Source organism: Heterocephalus glaber, unplaced genomic scaffold (assembly GCF_053883595.1).
Source record: "Heterocephalus glaber isolate CG9 unplaced genomic scaffold, H.glaber_assembly_v1.0 deba00001586, whole genome shotgun sequence".
In the NCBI taxonomy this organism is placed as follows: Eukaryota; Metazoa; Chordata; class Mammalia; order Rodentia; family Bathyergidae; genus Heterocephalus; species Heterocephalus glaber.
This window is the reverse complement of record NW_028258364.1, coordinates 3,176,664-3,194,469: the sequence shown is the minus strand read 5'-3', so window position 1 is coordinate 3,194,469 and position 17,806 is coordinate 3,176,664. Positions and strand designations below refer to the sequence as shown.

Sequence of the window (17,806 nt, the reverse complement as noted above, 5' to 3'; positions counted from 1 at the left end):
TATACCAAAAGCTGCTCTCCATACCAAATGTTCTTATCAAATAATATAATTGGGAAAATGAAGCACTTTCTTGATGACTGCCTTATTAACTTGTGCAAGAAATTAAAAAGTTATTAAGGTAACAAGTTAAATGTTAATCAGAAAAATCCACCAACAACTAACTTTATAATTGAACTGTCAGGTTAACACAACCCAGAAAATGTTAATCATTTGGCACTAGAGCTTTGCAAAGCCATTATATTGTTTTTTTCTTCAATCAACATAGAAAATCTAAGCCAATTTCATTATTCCCAGAAGAGGCTTTAGTGTAACTTTGTTTTACAGCTTTTATTCCTGCAGCTCTATATCACATTTATCATTATCATAAAACTAACTTTATCCCACATTAAAATCTCTGAAGAACAATTTCACCTCAATAATAAGTGCCTGGAGAATGGCTGTTGAGAAATACTGAGCATTCCCTCACATCAGATGGATAATTTCTCTTTTGCAGAATTCTTCTAACAGAAAGTAATTCAAACATTATAACCAAGTATGTTCATTCCAAAACTAAACTAATATTACTCCCTAAGAGTCATCCTTTTTAGGGAATTAGTTAGTTTTAAAAGGGCTCTAGAGCTATTTGTAATACTGTTTTTCCTTTGAAAATAATACAATATGATCAAGTATTATAGCTGTTAAATCTGGTAGTTGAAAACTTAAATATGAATAGGTACTATGATATGCTGCAAGAAATAAAATAACTTTTTTCAACCAATGATAAAACCAATTTAATTATCCTTGCCAACAGAAAAGAGTAAATGGACTTTTTTGGTACCGGAGATCAAACTCGGGACCTTGCACTTGCGAGGCAGGCGCTGGAACCACTGAGCTAAATCCTCGGCCCTAAATAGACTCTTAAATATAAAAATAACATATTTGTCTATTAATACACTACTGTAGATCACAATAATGAAACTATGCTGATCCCTAATTAAGAAAGAGAGTAATCGGATTTATCAGCACCATCTTACCCTCTACTAGACTAATACAAAGCACTTGGCTAAATCGAGTTCTTCTCCTTTTTAAGCTCAACTTTGGAGTTATATTTTTCTTGTTTGGGTTAAAAGAGAACATAAAATTATATTTAAATTTCCTTTGATATTCTTACCCTAAAACAAATTGTAAATGTAAGACAGTATGAAACATATCATCAAACGTCTATATTGAGCTTAAAATTAAAACAGTGAATGGAAACAAATTCACAATGATAAATCTACTGTATCTATATTTATTAGAAAATACCTGTAAAGAAGTTCTTCTGTGCAAAGATGAAGTGGTAAGTGGCTTTATAAACCTCTAATTCACACTGCCATGTCTGTGGCATGTTCCATATTCGGGGATAGCTAGCATTGATATGGAACTGCAAAACAAGTATTAAGTAAAAATATTACAGCTTCAAATGTGACAATGTTAACATTAGAAATGAAGTCACACACAAGGATGAATAATTAAAACTTATTTTCCTAATGAGCTGAATAAAAAATTCCTTTGAGATTTTAATATTGCTGGCTGCAAGTATCTCTCATTACATCCAGCTCCTTGAAATATTAAGCTATTATGTAGTCAAAAAACTTTATGATAAAGCTATACAGTGGTACCTCGGCTCATGAACTTCATTCTTGCCACAATTCTGGTCACAGAATTAACTTCATGAACCGAAGTACCACTATAGTTTGACACTGCACTCCAGCTGAACTAATGAAATAACAACTGATATCCTTAATTCCTGTTAAGTAAGAAGCATTATCTGTTAAGTGAGAGGCTCAGCATCAGTGAGGGTGGAGTGTAATGTACACTGTTTCACAAAGTGACAATGACATTTCTATAAACCTTGGCATTTCTACAAAGGAAACAGCTGCCTGTCTAGGTATTGCACTGTCACACAGTCCCATTTATTAGCAATAGTTCAATAATTCATTACAATGCTGAATATGCCAGTTTAATATATATGTATTTTATATATTCTTTTTTGGTACCAGGGATCGAACTTGGGACCTTGCACTTGCGAGGCAGGTGGCAGAACCACTGAGCTAAATCCCCTGCCCCAATTAGGCATTTTTAAAAAAAATCAAGAATGACAACAATAAAATACCATTATATAGAGCAGTAATATTCACAGAAAATTTATTTAAAATAGAACTAGACCATTCCTAATTACTTGTCTTAAATATACATTTTCATGTAATATACATGTAATAATTGCCAATTATTAAGAATATATAAAATACAGGGGCCAGGGATTTAGCTCAGTGGTTCCGCTGCCTGCCTCACAAGTGCAAGGACCCAAGTTCGATCCTCAGTACCCAAAAAAAAGGTACCTAATCAATAAGACCCCAATCTGCAGTTTTAATCATGGGACTTTCTCCAGAGTTTCTCTTACTAATATGGAGCAATTCATGGTATCAATAAGATTTTCTTCCTTTTACCTTATTCTTCAAGTTAAAAGCACAATGAATAAAATTACTTAAGCCATGAGAAAGAATCCAGTTAGCCTAGAAAACATACTGTACAAAATGATCTTAGTTAGAATTTAGGAGAAATTTAGTCCAGCTATATCATGAACTGTAAAAAATATTCCAACAACTTTTCACATTTTTCACTGGTTTCCATTCACTTCCCCATATTAGAAGTGGAGCAACAAAAGAGATGCCAAATGGAGTTTATAGCACTAGGAATAGAGCACCTCGTGGTTCTCAAACAGATGACAGATCAATCATTTGATGACTTCTTGGTTATTTAAATTTTATATCAGCAAATTAAAACCAATATGTATCTCATATAAGAATGCATATCATCATATACTCTAGACTTACTGCTAACATTTCTGCTTCTAAAAGTGTCCGGTATTGCATGCTTGTAGTGGCATCAACATGTAATAGCTGTCCTTTAATTGCAGGGACGTACCCTAATAGATAAAAACAGAAAACTTAAGCAATTAAAAATTTTGGAACTAACTTCTACCACCACTCAAAAAATGAAATCTCTGAAAAATGGCAGATCAGTCACTACATGCATTTCAATGACAGAGACATTGCTAATATAAAAAGTGAATTTCATTTTTGGACAGCTCTGAAGAAAGAAGGTTCCATCCCATGTAATATCTATCCTAATTTTGCTTTCCAAATTACAGTTTGCTTTGCAAAACTAGTTATCTCTTGGTAGGCATGAAGCACAAGTTCAAGGACTGTCCCCCCATACCAAAACGTCCAAATGCTCAAGGCCCTTATATAAAATAGCATAGTATTTTCCCTTTTACCTACACACATACTCCCATATTCTTTACTTCTAGATTAATTAAAATATCTAATATAATGTAAATGCTATGTAAATAGTTGCTATACCATATTGTTTAAGAAATTATGAGGAAAAAAGGTCTACACAAGTTCAGTACAGACACAGTTGTTTTTTTTTTTCAAATATTTTCAACGCACAGTTGATTGAATCCATGGATATATAACCCACATATATAGAGGGCAAACAGTACATGAGTACTCTCTAAAAAACAGCTATTGACTATTTAAAACAATTCTCATGGTTTTTTTTCTTTTTTGAGAAAAGACATTTTCAATTCTCTTTATTAAAAAAATGTTTCTAAGCAATATCTATTCCTCATGTAATGGCATTTTCCCAACGATACAGCTCATTCTTAACAAAAATAGAAAAGTTTAGAGTATTATATTTCTTTTCTTGATGACATCCCCTTTTAAGAACACTAATTCTACACTAATTATGTGGCTAGTTCCATATACATCTTTCTATTAGCTTCTTTGTTTTTTTCTTCCTACAAGCACCTGAACCTGAAAAACATTTTAGATTTATTTGTTTGGAGTCATACATTGTTCTTTTCTAAGTCCTGAGTTCATTTTCCCTGCAGGCAGTCATTTCATAAGAAACCTCACCTTTTACCCATGAGCATAAATGGGCTTTCTTTACCTTTTACTCACTCAGAATGTAGAACTTTTCACAAATATCTCAAGATATTGACAGTTTAAATCCTCAGCTGCTCCCCCCTTTACCCCAGTATACAAATGTTATTTTCTATGTGACTATCAGTTTGAAAAAGGTAGAAGCACTTCCTTAATTGAGCCATTAGCAGTTTTATGCAATCTCCAACTGCCATAATCTTCTGTGATTCTACATACTGCAATTAAGGATTTTTTCAAAGATGCTTCTTGCCAAGTGTCTGCTCTAAATCAGCCAGTCCTAGAGTATTTCATGCATCTCCTTCAATACTCAGTATGATTATTCTTTTGAAACTAGTTAATACAATATTTAGTTCTTCATTAAAACAGATGCAAAGTTATAGGAAAGGATACATTATTCCATTCTCAGTCACTTTCGACTGATCATCTAAACAAACACAAATAATATCACTTTATGCTAGCTGATGAACCTAGTCAATCCCTGGTTCCTGCACACACTAACACCAAAATAATCTCTATGCCTGCTTTCTTCATGCACTATCACCAAAATAATCCCTCTACCTACTAGAAAGTGAAGAATGTATATGAAGAATCATATACAGTACTAGCACCAAAATAAGAACTAAATTACATAAAATTAGTTACATTTATGAACAGTAATGTTGCCAGTTAGTGTTTTAAAATATGGGTAAGCTGCTATTGTTTACTCTCAAGAAAGTAAGTAAACCATAATTTCATTTTAACTATTTTCAATTATAAACGTAGTAGGAAGGTGGGATAAGAAAGCAAAATGAAGAAGCCTATATAATAATTTGATGAAAAAGTATTTACTCATGTCATTGTTTCCAAATTTCAAATGAATTTGAATTTATGAATTTAATACTGAATAATAATGGATTTATACTGTCTCAGCTCAGATAAAACTAGTTATTCAGGAACTATTTAATATTTTGAATATGAAATGTTTTCCTTTCTCAAAGTTATGCTTTTCAAAGTACGCAGTTTACACCAAGACAAAACCTACTAATATTATAATAAAAAACATAGCCTGTCAGTAATCAATTACTGCTCACCTGACAGTTACTGAGTTCAGCACTAAGAAAACACAGTGCCTATGCACCTGCTCTCAAAGTGCAACATCCTCACAGGAAAAATATATGTTAAGCAAATTATGCTCAATCATACAAAAGAGATGTATGAGATATAATAAAAGCACAGAATTATAAGATCTAACTTGATTAAAGTAGTGTTCTCTGTGTGCTAAAAAATTATGCAAAAACAATAACTACAGGCACATGAAAATATCAAAATATTCTCACATCTGCTGGTAAGAACATAAATTAGTACAGCCATTACGGAAAATAGTATGAACGTTCCTCAAAAATTACAAATAGAACTACCTATGACACAGAAATTCTACTACTAAATATATATATCGAAAGGAAATTAAATCAGTATATCAACGAGGCATCTGTTCCCCTATGTTCACTGCAGCACTATTCACAATGCCCAACAAACAGAAAAAACCAAACTGTCCATCAACTGATGAATGGATAAAGAAAATATGGTACATATATAAATGGAATACTATTCAGCCATACGAAGGCAAGAAACCTTGCCATTTATGACAACACAGATGAAACTGGATGTCATTACATTAAGCAAAATAAGCCAGGCAGAAAAAAAAAAGTACCACATAATTTCACTTATATATGGAATCTAAAAACATTGATCCAATAGAAGGTGAGAGTACAAGGGTCATTATCAGAGGCTGGAGAGGGTAAGGAAGAAGATGGCATGGGAGAGACTGTTAAATGACTACTGAGTTATAGATAGAAGTTTTGATGTGCTATTGCAAAGCAAGGTGGTTATAGACAATGATAATATGTTATATATTTCAAAAAGCTGGATGAAAGGATTTCAAATGTTTTTACCATAAGGAAATAATAAATGATGAGATAGACATATTTACCATGATTTGAACAATACCTAATGTATACATATATCAAAACATCACAAGGTACCCCATAGATGTATACAATTTTATGTTTGTAAAAGTTAAAAACTAAATTTAAATTTTAAAAAATAAAAATGAAAATTAAAAATTCATAACTAAAACTTACCTAGTATGCATGAGGCCTGGGGTTTGACCACCAACACCATTAAGAAAAAGGAACATTTGCAGATGACATGATACTGTATATAGAAGACTCCAAGAACTCCACCAAAAGTCTTCTAGACTTAATAACCAAATTCAGTCAAGTAGCTGGATACAAGGTCAACACACAAAAATCAATAGCTTTCCTCTACACGAATGACAGACTCACTGAGAGAGAAGTAAGGCAAATAATTCCTTTCACAATAGCATCCAAAAAACTGAAATACCTAGGAATCAACCTAATGAAAGAAATCAAAGACCTCTTCTCTGAAAACTATACCACTCTGAAAAGAGATTGAAGATGATAACAGAAAATGGACAGACATCCCCTGCTCCTGGGTAGGAAGGATTAATATAGTGAAAATGGCCATACTTCCAAAACTGCTATATAGATTTAATGCAATTCCAATTGAGATCCCAGCAGCATACTTCATGGACCTTGAGAAAACAATCCAAAAATTCATTTGGAACAAGAAGAGACCCAGAATAGCAAAAGCAATTCTAGGTAACAGAGACATGGCAGGGGGTATCACAATCCCCAACCTGAAACTCTACTACAAAGCTACTATGATAAAAACAGCATAGTACTGGCAAAGAAACAGACTTGAGGACCAGTGGAACAGATTAGAAGATGCAGAAACAATGCCAGGCACACTCAGCCATCTCATCTTCGATAAAGGAGCCAAACACCCTCACTGCAGGAAAGATAGCCTCTTTAATAAATGGTGCTGGAAAAATTGGGCTTCAACTTGCCAAAGATTAAAACTACACCTGTATCTCTCACCATGTACTAAACTAAAATCAATATGAATTAAAGATCTAAATATTAAAATAGAAACTCTGAACCAGTTGGAACAGAGGTTAGTTAGAAATCTTGAAGACATCAGTGTAGGAAAGATTTTATGAACAAAACCTCAGTTGCCCATGAACTAGCACAAACAATCAACAAATGGGATCTCTTCTTATTAAAAGGCTTCTGCACAGCAAGAGAAACCACCAGCAGTGTGAAGAGACAACCCACAATGTGGGAAAAAATCTTCACCTGCTCTTCCTCAGGCAAAGGTCTACTATCTCGAATCTATAAAGAACTTAAAAAGATCAGACCTCCCAAATTTAAAGACCCAATCCGAAAATGGGCATCTGAAATGAACAGACAAAGAAGTAGAAATAGCAAATAAATACATGAAAAAATGTTCAACATCACTGGTCATTCGAGAGATGCAAATGAAAACAATGCTGAGATTCCACCTCACTCCAGAAAGAACGGCTGCTATCATGAAATCAACCAATAGCAAATGGTAGCAGGACTGTGGGGAAAGAGGAACCCTGCTCCACTGCTGGTGGGAGTGTAGACTGGTGCAACCACTGTGGAAATCAGTATGGAGATACCTCAAAGAACTAGGACTGGAAATCCCATTTGACCCCGCTATTCCCATGCCGGGGATCTTCTCCAAAGAATTAAAAGAATCATACCACAGTGATATATGTGAGCCAATGTTCATAGCAGCACAGTTCGTGATAGCTAAAACTTGGAAACAGCCCAAATGCCCATCAACTGGAGACTGGATAAAGAAAATATGGTTTTTTAATAAAATGGAGTACTACTCAGCCATAAAAAATGAGAAATTAGAGACATTTATAGCTAAATGGATGCACATTGAGGCAATTCTCTTAAGTGAAATAAATAGGACATACATGTATAAATACCAAATAGTTTCTCTGGTGTCAGAAACTGAAAGTGTAAATAAAGACTAAAATGTTTAATAGGTAATGTGAAATAGGAAGAAAAGGGGTAAAGGGGAAGGAAGTGGGAGGGGCAGGGGAAAGGACAGAAGGAAATGGGATTAATATGAGAAAACGGAAAAATAGGAACAAAATCTTTGTAAATAGGGAGGACTGGAGGGGTTGAAGGGAGGGCTGGGCAAGGGTGAAAAATAAGAACCAAGAGAGATTATATAAATTGTGCAAATTTCCAGTGATGAATGTCATTATATTGTATACCTAAAATGTACCAATTATTAGAATGAATAATCGATAATGCAAAATAGGAAGAAAAGGTCCAAAGGAGTAGGGGTAGTGGGAGGGGCAGGGGAAAGGAAAGAAGGGAAAGGAAAAACAATGAGAAATGGAAAAAATGGAAATAAAGTCTTTGTAAATAGGGAAGGGTGGAGGGGGTGAAGGGAGGGCTAGGAATGGGGAAAAAATAAGAGCCAAGATGCATCATGTAAAGGTACAAGCTCCCAATGAGAAATGTAATTAATTGTGTTGTATACATAAAATGTACCAATAAAAGAATTTAACAAAATAAAAAAAGAAACAAAGAAGAAACGTATTAATGTTAAGAGGACTAACAAACTGTATTATTTATATATTAATCATTAATCATTGAAAATAAAAAAGTAATAATCACAGCTTACCATTTTCTTCAACTGTCATTGGAATATTAATTTCTAAATATGAGCCAGCTCCTACATTTACATGTACTGCATTTGTTTCCTAGCAAAAGAAATAAATTCATATAAACAATTCATTATTACATTCCCATCATCTTTACTTTTTAGTTACATCACAGAAGAAATGATTATCAATATTACATAGATATTAAAAGTTTCAAAGAACAAAAGCTCAAATTTCTACCAAAATTACATTAAAGCAATTTACCCAAGTATAAAAGAGAAAATAAGCCAGAAAACAGCATGATGGCCTAGTATTATTATAAGTTGCTTTCCATTATTTGGTATTTAATAATAGAATGATGAAAGTAAGATATATCCAATTATTTGTTGGTGTGGGAAGAACCTCATGAAAATGAATCTAAGTGTAGGTTAATAACCAGGAAATACAAACTCTAGAAAATACTATTCAAATTTTAAATACCTTTTTCTACTATACTTATTATAATAATTACCCTATTTTTAGTAAACAGCAAGTCAATTGTAGCATCTGCAATAATATTCATTCGCAGTTCAAAAGCAAGGATCTGTCTTGGTCTTCCAGGCTGCACAATTTCAGAAACTTTCAGAACTTGATAATCAGGTGGAAAGAAAAACTTCCATAAACAATCTCTAAATAAGGAGGTAGAAAGAATAATGTTATTCAAACAAAATTACCTCTGAGAAGGGATCAAAATCACTATACTAACTGTACATCATTATGACTGCTATCTCATTTGAAAATTAGAATGTTTTCTCTAATTCTCTACACTTCCAGAAATCAATGCGCTTCGAGCACTTGATGGATATACTATTATCAGGTTAGACAGAGATAAGTCCAAAATTGATTTTTCAAGTATACTGTGAGAAACTAAAAAAGCATTCTATTAAATCTATTTGGTCAACTGGTAAAGAAAGAACTGACAGAGGACAGAATCATTCATTCTGGACAAGTTATTTAACCTTTCTGAGGAGACTGGACATGCTTACTCAACTGTTACAAAGGAATAACATAACTTGTCTCACAAAGACTAAATCACTATATATGGAAAACACAAAGTACTCCATGACACATGGAGGAAATTTTATTTTCATTATCATTTAAAATCAATATTATATCAAGAATAAAGAGAATATAGTTCTAAAAAGTAGGTGCTTGAAGACCAAGGCTCTAATACATTTGCTTCCTCTTATCATCTGAAAAACATGAAAGAACTTCAAAATTTTCAATTCAGAGTCACCTATATAGCCAACATTACTATAATTTATTCAGACATTCAGAGAAGGAACCAATTTGAGGCTTGGGGACAAGTAATGACAGAAAACTCTGCTTGGAATTAAAGATGAGGAAAAACTAAGATGAACTAAACAAAACTTTAAAACTAAGACAAACTACAACTTACCACAGCAGGTAGCACTAAAACTAAAAAAGTATAAAAAGAGCTAGTAAATCAAGTCAGTATCAGCAATCTTCCATTTCTGTCATTAATCTATCAATGATCCAATAATATCTACTTCAGTGGGTTACTTGGTTTGTAGTTCTCTATTCAAGAAACCTAGCTCGTGAATAGAAAACCTAAAATAACTTTAAACAATGTCTATTTAAACAAAAATTTAGATATTTCCTCATAATTAATGGTACATAACATATCCCTCCCTTGTAAAAAAATGTTCTTAGAAATAAAAATGACTTTAAAGTTAATACAATGACTAAAAACAGTTTTTCAGACAGCTGGGCATGGTAGCAAAATTTTGTAGTTCCAGCTAATTAGGAGGAAAGGATCTCTTGAACTAAAGAATTTGCCAGCTGGGGCATCATATAACAAGGCCACATTTTAAAAAAACAAAAAGTCTTTTTTACCTCCAATATAATATACACACTTCTTAATTACCACAGAACTTTTAACTACCTATAGAACCTACAGAACAATTTTCTACCGTCCTCACGCATTTGCAAAACTCTTCCTTTGCTTCCATTATTCACCCTGCTCTTTGCCTAATGAACTTTTACTTCTCTTTCAAAACTCAACTCCTATGTTATCTCTACAAAAGCTTTCTATAATTCAACTCTCCCCTAATTTTTAACATGAGTTATGTCAGTAGGTAACTATATTTGGAGATAGGGTCTTCAGAAAGGCAATCAAGTAATAATGAAGCCATTAGGATGCATCCTAATCCGCTATGACAGACGTCCTTATAAGAAGAGGAAATCTAGACACAGATTTGTATACAAGAAGACCACGAGAAGACACAGGAAGACAACAGTAATCTACAAGTTGTGGAGTGGCCAGGGGCATGGCTTTTCCTGAAGGAACCAACTTTGCTGCCAGCTTGATGTCAGACTTCTGGCATCCAGAATTGTGAGTAAAAATTCTGTTGCTTAAGCTTTGTCATCTTTGGTGCTATGTTATGGCAGCCCTAGCCCACCAAAACTAAACTACATGTGTCTTTTATTTCGGAATCCCCATATACCCAAGAATTCCTGTCATGTAGTAGAGGATCAATGAATAGACTGATTAAGTACAAAAGAAATGACAAAGCAATAAATATGTTGCTCACTCACCATCTTTTTAATAAATTAACTCTTCCTTTAAAGCAAATTTGCTGTGGTTTCTCCAAAAGTATGTTATTATTTAGAACAAAATGTTTAGTGACAAGTTAATATGCCATGATAAAGTGCTTTATAAAAAATACAAAGCTAGTTTACTTATTAAAATATCTAGTACTATCTTAATGTATCTGAAAGACTTATTAGAAATATAATTTGCATAAGTACCTCTGCCTATCGGCCCATGGTCCATAATTAAAATCTGTTCCTTTACCACAAACTATATCCAGTCCCCAGCATGGAGGTAAGTCTTGTAATTTACAATCTTCACTGCTTATTTCTCCCTCAATATTTTCTTCTGTTTCTTCAGGAACAAGTCCTGTATTCAGGAGCATAAAACATAAAGATAGCTACTTAGAATGACCATTAACAAGCTTCCTTACACCAGCAGTTCTAAATTTTTTTGACTCAAGAAAGATTTATACTATTATAATATATATAGTATAATATACTATATTATACTATTATAATATTTATACTATTTATACTATAGCTATTATGAAAAATCCCAGAGATTTTTGGAGTATATATAGTAAAATTTATTGTGTTCAAAATTAATGGCCATGACGGCTTCAGAATTAAAATTCAGAAAACTGTAACAGTACTCCATATATGTTGACATAATGAAAAATTTAATGACATTTAATAAAAATACAAAATATGAAAATAAAAAAATAACTGTTCTAATAAAAACTACATGAAGTTTTCATTTTGTTTTAATGAAGAGAAACTATACTTTCTGAACAACAGCGAAAAGTATTGGTATTGTCATTCTGGTAAATTTCTTTAATACCTAGCTTAATAGAAAACAGGTACATTCTCACAGCTGCTTCTGCATTCAATTGACTGTTTAAGGATATGAAGAAAATCTGGCCTTGCACAATTCCGTAGATAGAAAAGGGAGGATTATTTTAATAGCTTGATGACATTCTTCTTTGATTCTACAACAAAATTCAACAAATGGTACTTTCCTAAAGATTAGTTGCAGTGGAAAATCTAAAACTGTGTCACTGAACTTTCACACTCTCTTATGTTCAAATCTACTGGTGTCTCTTGCATATTAATCTTTTACCCATATGACATTGTAGCATCCATACATTAGTAATCTGGAACATCGTGGTTCATCAAGTTATGCAGTGCTTTTTCCAAATGTTGACAAATTACATTAAACATTTTTAAAAATCATATTTAATACCACTTGTAGTTTCATCAGAAAAGGTGTTATTATAATGTTACAGTTCCAAATCTTGCAAAATTCTAATTTTTATATGAAAGCTCAAAACCATACTTTGCCTCTATAATAATTCTTTGAAGTTAAACTGGTGTTCCACCAGAAGAAAGCAAATAGTGCAGCCTGAAACTCACAGAAGTGCATTTCCTCAAAACAGAATATTTTGTTATACAGTAGAAATGCTTTATGTGTACATCCCCTAAGAACCTACTCGAGGGTTAATATTTGATCAAATTAATAATTTTTCTTTTTTTTCTTGCTTAAACTCTTTTATTGGTACATTTTAGGTATACAATACATTTACATTTATTATTGGGTGCTTGTACCTGTACATGATGTATCTTGGTTCTTATTTTTTCCCCATTCCCTATCCTCCCTTCACCCCCTCCACCCTTTCCTATTTACATAGACTTTGTTTCCATTTTTTTCTTTTCTCATCATTTTTCCTTTCCCTTCTTTCCTTTCCCCTTCCCCTCCCACTTCCCCTACTCATTTAGACCTTTTCCGACTATTTCAAATTATCAATTATTCATTTTAATCCTTATTTATACTTTCAGTTTCTCACACTAGAGAAACTATTCGGTATTTACACGTGTGTCTTATTTATTTCACTTAAGAGTATGGCCTCAATATGCATCCATTTAGCTATAAATGTCTCTAGTTTCTCGTTCTTTATGGGTGAGTAGTATATTAAAAAAAAAACCACATCATCTTTATCCAGTTTCCAGTTGATGGGCACTTGGGCTGTTTCCAAGCTTTAGCTATTACAAACTGTGCCTCTATAAACATGGGTGCACATATATTACTGTGCTATGATTCTTTTAATTCTTTGGGGAAGATACCCAGAAGGGGAATAGCGGAGTCAAATGGGACCTCTAGTCCTAGTTCTTTGAGGTATCTCCATACTGATTTCCACAGTGGTTGCACCAGTCTGTGCTCCCACCAACAATGAAGAAGGGTTCCTTTCCCCCCACACCCCTGCCAGCATTTGTTATTGGTTGATTTCTTCATAGCAGCCATTCTTTCTGCGGTGAGGTGGAACTTCAGCATTGTTTTCATCCGCATCTCTCGAATGACCAGTGATGTTGAACATTTTTTCATGTATTTATTTGCTGCTTTTACTTCTTTGTCTGAGAAATGTCTGTTCATTTCAGATGTCCATTTTTGAATTGGGTCTTTGAATTTGGGGTGGGTCAGATTTTTTTCAGTTCTTTATATATTCTAGATAGTAGTCCTTTGTCTGAGGTACAGCTACTAAAAATTTTTTCCCACATTGTACGTTGTCTCTTAGCTCTGTTGGTGGTTTCTCTTGAAGTGCAGAAGCTTTTTAATAAGATGAGATCCCACTTATTGATTCTTTGTGCTAGTTCCTGTGCTACTGAGGTTTTGTTCATAAAGTCTTTTCCTATGCCAATGTGTTCAAGAGTTCTACCTAACTCATCTTTCAGCAAGTTTAGTGTTTCTGTTTTAATATTTAGATCTTTAATCCACTTCAATCTTAGTTTAGTGCATGGTGATAGGTATGGGTCTAGTTTTAATCTCTGGCAGGTTGAAATCCAGTTTTTCCAACACCATTTATTAAATAGGCTATCTTTCCTCCAATGAGGATGGTTGGCTTCTTTGTCAAAGATGAGTTTGCCGTCAAATTACTAATTTTATTGCTTAATCAAGGAAACTTTCAAGAGACGCTGATACTTTTTGTTTTACTCTGTGTGTCAGTGCAAAAATATAATGACTACTAGCATAGTTAGGAGCCTCTGCTTGATCCTAAAGCACATGCAGCTTTATCCATCACTGCTTTTGCACAATCAGTACACCTGTGAACATGCTTAAGAGACAATTAACAGCCTAGTTTGTTTTGAGGCAATCCCACTGAAAAGTACAAAAAGTTCAGAAGTATAAAAATAGCTAATAAAAAATCTAATATTTAGCTACTTTGGTCAAATAGGAGCTATGTATCAAGCATTGTAACTACTGGATTTTGCTATTTAAATTTTAAACCTCCAATCTAACACACTGTGATTTTTTTTCCCTTAAGCTAAATAGAAGATACTACTTTACTATCACCACACTCCTCAGAGGTTTTCACTTGTGGTTATTTCACTTTCTCAATTTTTGAAGTATATCTGAGAAAATGTAATTTGAAGAAAAGATTACAACTTGCTCTTTTTTATCCCAAAATACTTAAGCAATATTCAACTTTTAAGAAATGACAGCTATCGTTTAGGAAGACAGTCTCATAACCATATTTACTATTTACGATGCTTATTTATATCCTAAGTAGGAGGTCTGGAATATTATTAGATATTAGCATTTCATAGAAGAAACAAGTGTACTGTGAAACACACTTTCAAAAGCACAATACCTGGTTCATCCATGTAGTAGTAAATGTCAACATCATTTGACTGCATCACCACGAAACCTTCTCCCATTAGTCTTGGTGGTCTATAAGAAGGAGGGGTAAGGACAAACTAAATACACCTCCGGTATATAAAATGCTCAGTACCCTACTTCAATGGTCATAAGAGGTGAAAACAGAAAGGAAAAATACTACAAAAGACATTCCAACTTACATCTTAAAGTGGGAAAAAACATCAATTGATAATCATTTTAATAAACTTCCCAGATTTATTCTATATTAAACTAAGTAGTAAAATGGTACTGAAAATTTACCAGTAAATTAGCTCAAGAAGAGAATAATTTTTGTTCTATAGTTTTCATCTTACATTTTAAATGAGATAAATCAGTTTAAAATAAAGCTTAAATACAATGTAACCACTGAAGGATCATGTTTTGCATTTATAACAAAACAAAATTAAAATTAAATCATTTTATAATAACACTACAAAATTAAATACCATTTTATCAGCATAATAGTCTAATCATTCAAAATTATTGAACAAGAAAAAAGTTATTTTTATCTGTAATTATTTGTTTTTATTTATGTAATTATTTGTAATTATTTCTAAGAATACTTAGTTGATTGATGGAAATATAAATAAAAAACTTTAAACTCAAATTTCTCTATCATGTTTTCCACAAACAATTAATCTTTACTTTAACAACTCTTCTTTCACATATTATATCTTCTTCTACATCAAAATTAACTTTTCAATCATTAAATAATACTGCACACACAAAGTCAAAAATTTTCTTCTACTTATGTGTCAAATCACTAAGGTTAATGAATCTACACTTTTGAAGAATGAACAATGTAATTTTAAATCTCTATACAAATTATAGCAACACACTTTTACATTTTGCTCTCTAGCACTTTTCAAAATTTCCATAATATAACTTTTCCCACAAATATAAAATTATGTGCATAGCCTACATTCCTGAAAATGTTTAATGACGTCCATGACCTGGTATATCCACAGCCTAGCCAGTCATTAGAAAATCTAACAGCAAGCCAGCAAAGGGTTAGAACTATGCTTCTCATAGTCTCATAAGATTTTATATTGCTTATGCACAAAGATAAAAGCTGAGGCATTATAATAGAAACTCCATATTTATTACACAAATTCAATCAGTCTCTGTCACAGAAAAGAAAGAAAAGAAAAGAAAGGAAGGAAGGAAGGAAGACAGAAAAGAAAAGAAAGAAGAGAAGAGAAAAGAAAAGAAAAAAAGAAAAAGACTTGGAAAAAAACCAGGAATCATGGGAATCCATTATCCCATGAGGGTGTAACATGGAATCATATAGGAATTATGAATCTTCTGTTTCCTCAGAGTTCTAGTACACTCCTGAGTAAACATCTGAGGCAAAGCTGGTACATATCATGTATATGACATGTCTCCTAAATACAAACAACAACTATACTGAAGGAAAACAATAAAATCTGGAAAGCTAGGCAGAAACTAGTTTGGGGCTTAAATATCAAGTGAATCTCAAAACTCTATTATCCTAACATCAACAATTTCCCAAAAGTAATTTTGATTCAATTTTCAACTTACAGTAAAACAAAATAGTATTCCAATGATAATGAATCTCGGCAATTTGCCAATACCTTCTAGAAAAAAATCCACCTGTAATGTGTATTTTCCAATATATAAATCTCAGGAATTAATTTCCCAAATTAAGTTTCAAAAATATGGTGACAAGGAAATAAGGCACAAAAATTATAGTTAAAATCACACAGAAATATATTTTAAAATACAGTTTATTACAGAATAAACTCTATATTCATTTATCCTTTTAATCAGGACTATACTGTTAACTGCTTTAACTGATTGAGAAATATACCTAATTATTGCACAAATTGTAACAAAAAAATTAAAAGAATGCCTAGAGTTCTAGGTTGGTATCTATATTAGCTAAAAATAAGTTATTATTTTTATAAGGTTTTCTTACTCATCATTTTGAAGACCAACATATCTTGGACTAGGAACAAGCATGACTCGAACATTTTCAAGTTTTCCTTTCACAATATGCATGAATTGGTCAAGATGACTTGATGGTGGTTTTGTAGTATAAGTTAAGAAAGCATCATCAAAGTTGATGCACAGAGTTTGAGGTTGGTAATGATTTCCAAAAGCCAAACGTCCCTTAAAAAAATCGATAAAATAGGTATTATACCATGCTACCCTGGTCATACTTTTGTCCTTAGTAAACCCAAAAGCAAATATTTGCAAAAACAACATAATTTGACCTTCACACTATATGCTATTTAAATTATTCTACTGGTCAATTTATACCAGTATTTAAAAAAATTTAAATTTAAGTTTAAAGCAATTTAAACATTTGTACAAAATCTCATTTATAAATGAATATGTTTGTCCTAACAGAGTACTGGTATTAAAATAATAGTTTCATACTTCACAAAAATAGGAATGTAAAAGTTCCATAAAGTTACTTTTTCTCCCTTGGAAATTACAATTGCAAAATAAAAAGTTTTAACCTATCAAACATTAATTATAACAAAATTTACTTACTGTGCTCACATTGACCTTTATGACTGGAATAAGTGATCTCCATGAAGAAGTGGGGTCTTGAGATTCTGATTTTACTTTAACTCTGACAAGAAATAAAACTGACATGAAAAGGATCTTATACCTGAGATAGTTAACTTCCTCACAATATACATTACTGATACCACCTGTACAGTTCCAAATATATCCAATGACTGTTTCATTAGACAAAACAATGATCACATAAGAAAATAATGCACCCTAAAATGTTTCTTAGAATGTACTTTTTCATATCAGCTTTCATACTTTTAAGCTGTAACACAAAACTGTTTTTAGAATAAGTCTGAAGGACAAAACTATAAAGTATAATATATTGTTATTATATATACTATGATGCCCATGACATATTCGTGCATTCCACAGGATAACCACAGCTATCATTAAATCAACAAATGACCAAGCTATAAGTCATTTTGATTTCTTCTGTTATTTCAAGCACTTCTA

The 17,806-nt window shown here is 32.5% G+C and overlaps 1 protein-coding gene across 11 annotated transcripts in view; it reads right to left on the bottom strand.

Moving 5' to 3' along the window:
- Positions 1-17,806, bottom strand: part of Bltp1 (bridge-like lipid transfer protein family member 1) — a 241,252-nt gene that overhangs the window by 173,931 nt on the left and 49,515 nt on the right. For all 11 annotated transcript variants that reach the window (XM_021236449.2, XM_021236454.2, XM_021236453.2 and 8 more), the window contains exons 8-15: positions 17,327-17,408; positions 16,746-16,939; positions 14,760-14,839; positions 11,332-11,482; positions 9,032-9,188; positions 8,541-8,619; positions 2,856-2,947; positions 1,285-1,402 (exon numbers count right to left, since the gene is read on the bottom strand). In XM_021236449.2, coding sequence (XP_021092108.2) covers positions 1,285-1,402; positions 2,856-2,947; positions 8,541-8,619; positions 9,032-9,188; positions 11,332-11,482; positions 14,760-14,839; positions 16,746-16,939; positions 17,327-17,408 — 953 coding nt within the window. The remainder of the gene's footprint in view (positions 1-1,284; positions 1,403-2,855; positions 2,948-8,540; positions 8,620-9,031; positions 9,189-11,331; positions 11,483-14,759; positions 14,840-16,745; positions 16,940-17,326; positions 17,409-17,806) is intronic.